This window comes from Scardinius erythrophthalmus (genome assembly GCF_964197995.2).
Source record: "Scardinius erythrophthalmus genome assembly, chromosome: 10".
In the NCBI taxonomy this organism is placed as follows: Eukaryota; Metazoa; Chordata; class Actinopteri; order Cypriniformes; family Leuciscidae; genus Scardinius; species Scardinius erythrophthalmus.
Genome location: NC_138230.1, coordinates 28,234,383 through 28,246,776, shown reverse-complemented (window position 1 = coordinate 28,246,776; position 12,394 = coordinate 28,234,383). Strand labels below are relative to the sequence as shown.

General features: G+C 36.0%; 1 protein-coding gene across 1 annotated transcript; it reads right to left on the bottom strand.

Moving 5' to 3' along the window:
* Positions 1–423: 423 nt before the first annotated feature.
* On the bottom strand, positions 424–12,130 carry nr0b2b (nuclear receptor subfamily 0, group B, member 2b; the record flags this gene model as incomplete). The annotated part of the gene is made up of 2 exons (XM_081376539.1): positions 424–665; positions 11,638–12,130. 2 exons carry the CDS (start codon positions 12,128–12,130, stop codon positions 424–426), a joined length of 735 nt encoding a protein of 244 aa, XP_081232665.1.
* Between the last annotated feature and the right edge of the window lie 264 nt (positions 12,131–12,394).

Genomic DNA, 12,394 nt, shown 5'->3' with positions numbered 1-12,394 from the left:
CAATTTATTTATTTTTACAACAACTATATATTCATAAACTGTACATAATTATGCAAATGCACAGAATTCCTTGATGACAGACTAGATAAAGTCTGCTCTTAATTAGATCGGCATTCAAACATGTTTTTCTGCTGCTGCTTTTTTTTTCCAAATAGTAGGTTCCATCTCAAACACAGCCACATACTGTGTGCACGTCAACTTGTGCTATGCAGGGGAAAACCAATAGGGGGAGACAAATAATAGTTATTAGAATGGATTACAAAATGCAAAAAAGTATTTTTTAAACACATTTTAGTTTTACATGATTTTAAGAGGCAAAAACAACAACAATAACTCACTTTATATGACGTACTTTTATATGATGTACTTTATACTCTCCCAGATTGTATACCATATTATGTAATTATATTATTCTACATTATTCTATTGGTTGACAATCTCATTGAAGAGTTCCTGGAGATCCGTCTGGCCAGTGATGGGTCTGAAAAACAGTTCTGTCACCAGGCTTCGGGCCTCCATCTGTAAATTGCTTGCCATAAACAGCATGTCCATGAATGTATGGGGATCTCTGGGGGGATGATGGCAGAGAATAAGCATGTGCAGAGCTCTCTGGGCCTCCTCCTGCAGTCCTGCGATTACTGCCCAACTCTTCAGGCCAGGAACATCTGAAACAGAGGGAAGTCAGTGGTCATCACTTTCACATTTCAAACATTAAATGTAAAAAGAACCAGAAACAATTTAGGTAATCAATGCTACACAATTTTGGGACTCCTGCCTTTACGTGCACATGAACTTTAATGACATCCCATTCTTAATCAGTAGGGTTTAATATGGAGTTGGCCCACCCTTTGCAGCTATAACAGCTTCAACTCTTCTGGGAAGGCTTTCCACAAAGTTTAGGAGTTAGGAGTATAGGAATTTTTACAGTATTTGTATTATAGATTATATACACCAGAGAAAAACACAGGTGTAGTCCATCACATTATGAACATGACACTTTTAACACTATGAATGTTATCCATTATGAAACAAAATATATAGGAATATACTGGAAAATATAATTCTATATATATATATATATATTGCATAATATATTTCCATATATTTACTATGGAAAACCAGTGCAATATACTGCAATAAATGCAAGGACCATGTATAACTATATATTGATACATATAAATGATAAAGTTGAACACATATTCATAAACTTTACTGTTTGAATAGTTACACATTTTACAAATTAATATGTGTGATAGTAAATAAAAAATAAAACGTTTTTTGTAATATATATCACAATGTATATTTTCCTCATAATTATAATTTAAAAAATAATTAAAAAATCTATTGCACATGCATGTTTCCATATAAATGTGCATATAAGTACATATATGTTAAAATGTAGGCTATTTATACACAAACAATACCATAATTCATAACATACATCTGTAATAATTTAGTGTATTATTTAAAATACAAAACATTCGACACATTATGATTCCTTATGTATTCAATATATTGCATAACCTATTATTCTGTATATTTTCAATAGGCCTATACATAAAAAAAAACAATATATTGGTCATTCATTCTTTGCATAAGGAATATTTATTCTCATCCTCACTTTGAAACTATTTTTAATTTGAATAGTTTTAAATGCATAATAAAGTTATTTTTGTGAAATGTTTTGCTTGACAATTGTGCTATCATCCTTTAAAATAAATAAAATAATTTTTTGTGTGTATATATATATATATATATATATACATACACATAGATAGATAGATAGATAGATAGATAGATAGATAGATAGATAGATAGATAGATAGATAGATAGATAGATAGATAGATAGATAGATAGATAGATAGATAGATAGATAGATACCCCTAGTTGTGAGCACTGTGCAGCGTTGAAAAGTTTGTTGAAAGCTAAAACTTTGTTGAGAAAATTTGTGTGGTTGTAATTACAAACAAAAACGTTATTTATTTTTCCATTTGCCCGTAATAAGTTGTAGGCCTCGAATACGATCATCCACGCAAAGGAGCCGAAACCATAGGGCCAAAACACAATCAAAACAATGTTCTGCAAGACTCAGTTTACTTTATTAACCGCTAGAGGGTCAAATATTACAGTGCCGCTTTAAATGACAAAGTGCATATCATCTGAACCTTGGCCGTAGAACCTCCATAATGTCTGCAGACGATGAGGGTTAACATGACTTTCCAAACGAGACTGAACAAAATAAGCCGAGATTTGACACAATTATGAAAGTGGCTCACATGCACTGTAAAAAAAATCCCGTTGTTTTTACGGAAAAAAACTGGCAGATGTGGTTACCAGAACAATACTGTAAAAAACACATCAAACCGTAAACATACTTACGGAGTTACATGTAAATTTAACATTTTAAACATGTATATTTAACATTGGATTTCAGTATTATATTATAATGTAATACAACCTATTGAAGTATTAATATCTGTTTTGTACCATAGTTTTACACTTACTAACCAACAATATCAGCAGTAATGAGAGTTACATGATTAATCAAAGCTCATCACAAGAAGTACTTCCACAAGAGAGTTAATATTAATATACAGAAGGTGCACAGTGTCATGCACACAAACATTAAACACCATAATGGTAACACACATGAAATTTTAAAAATACAATAAACAATAATTTAACAACATTAAATGTAACATAAACCCCTAATGTACATAACTGATTATAAAAAAACTAAGAAAACTATGATGAAATATAGTTATTTCAACAAAAATACGTCAAATGTGAAGTGTCACGCAGGGAATTGTGGGAATGTCAATTTACGATTTTTCACTGTAAATTATACAATGACTTGTTCGTTTTTACTTCCAAAAACTGTAGATTTAACGGGATTTTACAGTAAAATGACATTAAATGTACCATTAGATCTATCACAGTTATTTACCGTATATAGTACGGAAACTTTCTGTTAACCAATTAACAGTTTTTCACTGTAGCATTTTTACAGTATTTTACTGTTAAAATCAAGATCATTTTTTTACAGTGTGCAAACAGATTTATATGCAAACATTGTCTCATCCAGGTCTTTAGAAGCTGTTTGCAGGTGGTCCCACATTCATGTGATTTTTATCCTCACTGTCAAAATGCTCGGTCTTTACATACTTCGTTGTAGTGGTCTCACTGTGCTTTGAAATAATTATGTGGAGATTGTGACCTTTCACATCCTCCTGTACATGAGAAATATCAAAAACTTGACCAGATTTAGCTTCTTCGATCTGGCCACTTTCACTAAAACCCAATAAGTAACATAACTATAGGCTACTAGATTCATTTAATTATAGGCTAGGAATATGACGTTGGCCAAAAATGACATCCACACAATTCGGTGTTTCAGTGCAGCATGGCATGATTGAAAGTGGAACAAATATAGGCTACATTAGATTTACACCCACGGCTCAACTTCACGGCATAACTACAAAATATTTTAACACATCGGTGCCGCCCCGATATTATCAAACATGTTTGATATTTAGGATTTTAAATGCGGGATAATTACGACTATGATTTCTTTCACAGTAACATTACTTTTACTGTGATAAGTGTAGTGAAAAGACAGTAATCACAAAACTTACCATGCTTTTACCACACTATTGGTAGTTTTAATGTGATACTTACTGTAAATGCACAGTAACTACAACACTTACAATGCTTTTACCACAACCCTAGTTTTACTGTGATAGGTGGTAAAAGGACAGTAACCACAAAACATGCTTTAAACCTCAGTAACCTTAGTTTTACTGTGATGGGTGTAGTAAAGGACAGTAATCACAAAACTTACCATGCTTTTACCACATTATTGGTAGTTTTAATGTGATATTTGTTGTAAATACACAGTAACCACAACACTTACCATGCTTTTACCACAGTTACCTTAGTTTTACTATGATAGGTGTGGTAAAAGGACAGTAACCACAAAACTTACCATGCTTTTAATGCCTAATAATGTAAAATCCGATATTTGTAAGGTAAATCAGTACTTTTCCTTTAAATGATCCTATATATAATTAAAGCTGCAAGCAGCGTTTATCGGGGTTCAAGCAATTAAGGCCTTTAAGGCCTTTAAGCATAAAAGCATCAAAAGTTATTAAGATTTATTTAGCAAGCATGTAACTACTGACATAATAGATGAAAAAGACCATTTACCATAGGAAATATATGGTTTTAAAGCTTTTAACAGTTATAGCGCCACCTTTGGTCCGATCTCCATAAAATTTGGCATGCTTGTTAATGATGTTATTTCACATATGTTCACCAATTTTTGTGAAGTTCTGAGTTTTTATTTATGATTTATAGGCTTTTTTATTTATTTTGCCCCGCCCATTTTATAAATGACCCTATTACAGCCATCCAAATGCAAAAGTTCAACTTTTTTTGATAATTATTGATCTAGAGAGTCCAGAGAATTGTCCTAGACTGGTTTGGTTCCGATCGGGCGAAAAACCAGGGACTAGTTCGCAAAAGTAGGTTTTTAACATATTCATGAATATTTAATTAACTGTTTGATTGACAGCAATGGTTCTTGAGGCAAAGTTGTTCAGCATGAGCAGATCTATCAAATGATATGCATTTTGTGACAATAAGTGTAACACCACGTGATTACAGAGCCATAAAACTCGTTAGCGCCAACTAGTGGCCGATTTCTTTCAAAATTCTTACAGACCTCTAGGGCCATGAGTTGAACATGCCCATCGAGTTTCGTTCCGATCGGCCTCCGTTAACCTTGTCTAATAGGTGCTCAAATTTCATTGGTCGATGGCGGCCATGTTTTTCGAGATACGCCAAAGTCGTCATAGACATACATGGCACCTTGGACCAAGACACTGCATACCAATTTTCAAGTCAATCGGACAAACGGTCACGTGGTCATAGCCCTTTTCATGTTTTTTTTCATGTTATAGCGCCACCTAGTGATCAATCGTCGACATTTTTTTACTATGACCCCAGATTGAACTCTTACACATGTGTACCAAGTTTGGTGAAGATATCTCATTTCCTTTTCGAGTTATAGCCATTTTAGTAAAATAGGCTCCTCCCACAACATTAATTTATCACCCCCTAGCGACCAGGAATCGAAATTTCGACTTTTTTTCGATAATTATTGATCTTCAGACTCCAAAGAACATTTCTGCACTGCTTTGGTTCCGATCGGGTGAAAAACCAGGGACTAGTTCGCAAAAGTAGGTTTTTGACAAAATTCAAAATGGCGGAAAAATTTGCATACCTGAAATAAAATCGGAGATATACGTTTTGACCTTCAGGCGTCCAGCTTTCCAATGATATAGGACACTTGAGTCTACGACATACGGTCTAGGAGTTATGAGCAGTTCCGCGCTATTGGTTGCTATAGCGCCACCTATGGGCCAATCTGGGTCATACTTTGATAGGTTCTCCCCAAATTGAGGACTACCATTTGGCCAAGTTTCAAGGTTCCAGCTCTTACGGTTTGGGCTGCACGATGCGTTTTAGGGGAGAATAATAATAATAATAATAATAAAAATCAGTACAATTACAATAGGGTTTCAGCACTTCGTGCTTGAACCCCTAATAAAAAATACAGAATTTAGAAATCAGCCTATAGTTATTCATGTTTGTGGGATCTCCTTCTTTTAGCACTGGATAATGAGCCTTTGTTATCCCATTGTTAAAAGGAGGCGATCTCACAAACATAAACTTTAAATAAAGTTCCAGAAAGTTTGGAACATTTGTAAACATTATGTAACATTTCACAGTCCAAGTTCAAGTTTTATTTTGATGTGACAAAGTAATGATGAGTTGTTTATTTACTTTTTAATTAGTCTTCCCATTAATGGCATAATTTATTAATTCAGACTGATTTGAGGATGCGGAACTCGCACAAAAACAAGAGGTGGGATTTATTGTTTGAACCAATCATAGCCAAACATAACCAATCATACTGAAATGGAGGCATTGCCTCCTCTCACATGAGGTTTCCCCATTCATTCTTAATCATCCCCCACCACACGCTTTAGGGGGCCTGTTAAAACTCAATGGGCTCAAGGGCGGCAAGAGAGATGCGGCCTCCCGCTGTAACTTTACCTGCTGGTGTCGCGGTTGGACAGTGTTACTTTAAAAAACAAAAACAAAAAACGAGTGATTTATACACCTTTTAATGTCATATCAGCACAAAGTGCTGAAACCCTATTGTAATTGTTACGACTATTATTATTATTATTATTATTATTCAATAATTCGATTGAATTAAAATCCCGATATATAACTTTTTTATCTTATCTTTACATCTGTTTATGCACATGATATTAGTGATCATTGTGCTGTTGCAATAGTTAGAAATGCAAAATTACTTTGAACAAAACCTTGTGTTATTACCAGGCGGTGTCTCAAATTATTGAACTAGGTTTTGTTAATGATCTTGTTCGGTTTGATTGGGAGAAGATTTTGTTGATTCCAGATAAGGAATGTACCTGGAAGAATTTTTATGAAGGGCTCACTTCATTATAAATGCTGCTCTCAAAAAATGCCATGTTAAAGCTGATAGTTTGAATGAAACAACTTGCAACAAATAAACCTTTGTACTGTAGTTCTGAAAAAAATATGGGCCTTTCGGACTCAGTCTGTCCATTATTGTTTGAGGAGAAGTAAACGAAGGAGACGGACAGTACTTAGCTTATATTATGTGCATCAATATTATATATTTATAATACTTCAATGTGTATATTAAATAATGTACTGACTGCTGCTTTGTAAATTGAAATAAGGAACTGGCAACTCTGGCCATTTTTGAGGTGGAGAGTTAACCTCCAACCCTAATTGAGCACATCTGAAAATTTTAACCAAAGTCTTCAGGTTTACTTATTGACAATAGGCAGGTGGGTTTGAGGTCGGAGCTAAATCTGCAGGACAGTGGACGCTGAGGGCCAGAGTAGCCCATCACTGCTTTAAATAAAGCAGAACATAAGCTCACCTGACTGACCATTAAACAACTTCATTTGAATTGTTTGTGTTTTTTGTTTTACTTTCATACCAGGACTGGAGAACGCCTGACAATGGGATGTTGAGACTTCTTCCAAACTGTTTAGACGAGGAAGAAGAACATGAACACGATAGACGTGTACAGGGAAGAGCAAGAAACAGTTTAGCTGTGACAATGAATCATTATTTTCCAACACAATGTCAAATCTGTTTTCTGTATCATAGGTGACTGAATATGATTCTCTGGCACTCATTTTGTGGCTTCAGCATCTGTGAATGGATTAATATGATGTTAATGTATTTTTGAAGACACATTTTTATTTATCTTGAATCTCATTTGTCTTTATGCTACTTTATCAACTTTATGCTGTGTCCTCCAATAAAGTGTTGTGTAATAAATGATGGTGAATATTGTGTTTTGAAAGTTTGGTACAAAACTTTTAGTTGAGAAATTCTTATTTCTTTAGTTTAGTTCATAATTTAAAAACAACTACATAAATAATTACCATGATTATTTTACTTAGGACATAAACATTTAGATCTGGTTGATGCTATTTGGGAGAACAATGCAACAAAAGTTGCACATACCTGCATGTATGCCAATTTCCAGTGAAATAAAGGGAAGGTATGTGAATAACAAGAGGCTGCAGTGGGCTATCTTGCTATGAACACGTCAAGCATAATTGAAGATGATCCATCTACTACTGCATTTAAAATGAAAGCATAGACATTACTGATGCCAGGCATATAAGAAGCAATCAGAGGGGGTGAAAGGGAAATTTTGGCACTGTTTTTTTTTTTGTTTTTTTTTTACTGAATGGTGCATTATCCTTGTGTAATAGTAGTGCAAAATCTAAAATCTGTGTAGATCGTACTGCCCTTCCACCCCCAGGGGCCCAGCAAAGGCCCCCTGAAGAGCAAAACAATGCACATTTCAAATGTAACTCAAAGTCCGGTTAGTGTATCAAAGAGAAAATCAGCAGGACAAGTGCTTATGCTTATGTTTAATAAATAATGTTGGCCACAGTTTTCAGACATATATGAAAAGCTGGCATAAAAGTTTTTTAAAAGAGCTCACAGTAAAATATCAAATAAATTTCAGCCTGTCCCTCATATATGTCATAAAGGTTGTCCATTAAAGATATTATTTATTTAACATTTATTGTTTCATTACTAAACGTTTTAAACTACATTACCCACATATCTCTGTCATTCTATCAAAGGAACAGGAAACATGGAGCTGTAGTTCATTGAAATATGCAGACATGCTTAGGCTTAGGGTTGGGATCTTGGTAAAAGTAATTTCTCACAACATAGAGACACTTTATAGTTAACTTAATGTATAACTAACTAATAATAACACCAAAACATACTTAGTAACATGAAGCTCTGTTTTATATGGGTTAAACGGTAGTCCAATCACAGCGAGTTCTGCGATAAAGTCACAGCCAATAACAACCCAGTTGAACAGATGCGTCACACTTACTTGCCCATTTATGGTAAATGATGACAGATCCACTGATCTATATAATGTCATTCTATATACATCAGTGGACAGATCTCCTTAAAGGGGGGGGGTACAATGGTGTTTCATGTATTCAGAGTTGTTTACAGTGTTAAAGAGATGGATTCTCATGCTTAACATGGCCAAAGTTTTTTAAAAATATTTTGGACGAATAACGGAGAATTTCTGTGCCGAAAATCTTACTTCCGGGTTGGTACAAGTTTCGGCTGGGTTTTTTTTACCGTGGATCTAATGACGTAGACCAGAGTGGAACTCCTTATGAGCATTTCTCCCGGAAAAGTGCGACCGCGCACCTCAACGCGCTTCAACAGGAAATCAGCGGCAGCGCTCGCGCTGCATAGTGTCTCCAAAGTGTTTTTGGTGAGGGAAAGCTTAAATTTACGTTATGATGAGTGAAACAAAACCAGTCCGATTAATGACCAAATGACTTTACTTAAGTGAGTTTTAGCGCCCGCCAAAGTTAATTTTTGTCCCGCCAAAGTCTTGTTTGATTGGTGAGTAGCCTATAATGTAGATGAACTGCTGCGCTTGTGACAGTCACAGTGCATGTTTAACTGAAAGAACAAACAGAGAGAGACTCGGTCGCGCGCGCGGTCTCTCTCTCTCTCTCTCTTCTGAGCCAGGCGAGTAAACAAGTCTTCACCGTCTCCAAACTAAGCGCTGTCTTGCTCTCTCTCCCTCGCACATATTAATCAAAATAAATCGACACGGTGGTAAAATGTCGAAAGACAAAGTTTCATGTGGAGCATTCAGAGATTTTTTTCCCTTAATTACCGCTGGGTGAATTGTGCTAAATAAGTTGTTGCCTTATCTTCTCTGAAAAGCGTCCCCGACATTCAGCTGACATAAAACAACACTTTAATTAAACGAATAAAACTATCCAGTGATGAAATGTTTTCTGTGTTGACACAATCTTGGATGTCCATGTCCTAACTACTGGGCTAATCACACAACGCGCACGACACGTCCAATTCGCGAACTAATGACTCCTTTGAACCGATACATTTTAATGAATGGATAAAACAACTGATCTTTCCAACAGTGAACTCAGGAGACGTCTGAATCGGTGTATAATCAGTAACACTTTACAATAAGGTTCTATTTATTACATAAATTACATAAAAAGTACAGTTTGCTTACTCAAGCATAAGCTTTAAAATAAATAAAACTCCTTGTTTTTTTTTGAAAAGCATATGACTACATTTTTCCACACAGTGCTATCAAGAATCGATAAGAGAATCGTTAAAGAATCGGATTGATAATCAGAATCGTCGGTGGCATTATTATTATTGATAAAATCTTATAATTTCCCATCCCTATGTGAAGACGGTAACATTATAATCAAGCATTAAAGAACATTCATGTTTTTTTATTTTTTTTTTAAGAGTTAAAAGTTTAAAATATTTTGCTAACATGAGGTCTTGTGTCACTGTCAGTCTTATTACATCAGTGCAAAACTAGGGTATGCAGATTAAGACCATCAGCATGCATTGATTAATCCCATGGCATGTAGCAAAAAAAAAAAAAAAAAGGTGCGACTGCGACCAAATCATGCTGGTGCGACCAACTGAGAAAGTTGGTAGCACCAGTGCAAGTGGGTCTTGAGATTGATTATACTTGTCTAGGTGGGTCCCAGAATGAAAAAGTTTGGGAACCCCTGGTGTAGACTGTTTGTTCCCTGCATTCAACGATGAATGTTTTATAAACAAAGCCCAGATCGACGGATTCTCTCTATGGCTCTGGCTTCGCCCACACGGCCCGCCTCCAGATGCTCGTTTTTTTCCGGAAAGACTCGGTACAGCCTATTTTCTCTTATAAATATAATAAAACTAAAGACTTTTTGGAGATATGAAGGATGCAATACTACTATAGGTACTCAAGATTAACAGGAGATTGAGTGAAAATGAGCATTTCACCCCCCCTTTAAATACCTTAAATATTTAATATTTTGGGCTGTTAAATATGTATTCCTTCTAATTAAATTATAAAACTCACATTTAAAAACAAAAGACTCCTTTTGTGGTTACAATCCAAAAACGAGTTCACATGATCAATGACACAGATTTGCTTATTTGATTAGACTGATGCATAAATATATGCATAAAAAAATCCTAAATCTGAAAGATTAATGGTCTGGCATCGACTAATGAAAATCATAACCACGCGACTCTCTGTCGCACAGTAGAGAAATTACCGTGTAAACAGGAGGAGAAGCTCGCAGTCAATCGGGGGGATGTGGAGGCAAAATGACAAAATAATTACCGTATCCGGTCAGCAAAACAGCAAAAACGCCCTTCTTGCAAATGAACGATTCGAGCGCCGTCTTCTGTTCCTCTTTTAGACAAAAAGCCAAGTCTAACTCATTCATTGTAGCGGCCAAAGCAGTTTCAAACAACGGTTTTCATCCATAGCCATCTTGTAATAGGCTTGTTCGACTTGAAACAGCGCTGCACAGACCGATCGGTTTATGACATCAAAGTACCGCGAGAGCAATTCAAAAGCACATGGAGCCGTCTACTCTCTATTCACTCTCGCGGTTCTTTGATGTCATTCACCAATCGGTCTGCGCAGCGCCGGTTCAAGTCCAACAAGCCTAATGTTTACTAATGACTTCGACGTCACAGCGCTGTCATCATCTTTTTAGCTCGCCTCTGGCCCGCCTATATCAGCCCGATGTGGTTGGTGCAGCTCGGATACAAGGGCATATTTAATGAGCATCATTACTCGACACCAGAGTTCGACGCTGAAAAAATTAAACTTGTGCTCTTGCAAGAACTCTGGATTTCCAGGGTAGCATGAATACATTTGAAAGAGAAACTTAGTTTTAAGGGTAGTTTTGCAGTATTTTAATAAAAATAAATTTTTAGTTTTTAAAAATGTGTGTTAAAAACACTCAGGAAAGTATAGGCTATACTCTAAGTATATACATAAGCGGCCTTTTATTTTAAATGATCTACACTTTTTTTTTAAATGCTACTGTTAAGATATTAGATAGTAGATACGAAGTACACCTGCACATTCAATACAATTAAGCACACTTCATTTGCAAAAGCATTGGCAAACCATGCTCTTACATTTTTATTTTTTTAAATCTCACCTTGACTGAACAGTATTGCACCCTTGAGATACGCATACTCATTTAGACTCAGGTCCAGACTCCATACTTTGTTTAGGAACATCTTAAGTTTGTCCACTTCTGCCAGGGTGGGCGGACAGTCATCTGATTTCTGCTGACCGTTCATCAGTATGTTTCTAAGGATGCTGGAAGCAGGGAAGTCCCACACCTCGAAAGTCATGTGCTCTTGTGCAAGTCCCAGGAGGAAAAGAGGCACCCAGCGGTTCAGAAGAAGGGCGAGCCGGTCGCTGAGCTGCAGATTTTGGAAGGAAGGTAAACTCTTCAGGAAGTGAATCGTTTTTACCAAGACCCCAAAGGCAGCACGACAGGTCGTATGTGGGTTTTTCAAGCACACTAATCGCTCACAGTGGCAGCAGTGTGTCTCTGGATAACTAAAGTGTGCAAAGTCACGCTTACGGCTTAGGATGCTGAAGAGAATTCCATGAGGATCCTGTTTGTTAACATAATTTTTCATTTCCTCTAATTTAATACCAAACTAATGTGAAGCTGTTGCGACAGGTCCTGTTTTGCACTTCTGAATGGCTCCAGTTTGAATCCTCAAAGGCTTATTTATAGCATCTCCTTTAATATGTGACTAATCTTCAGCCTTGACCTTTCTGACCCTTACACATCAGACAGACCTAGCTAGCCTATATACTTTCAAGGAAAAGGTCTGCTCCACGTGGAGACGGTAAGGTTCACGCTGTGGGAGCTGAATCATGGTCTGCATGAGGAAAGG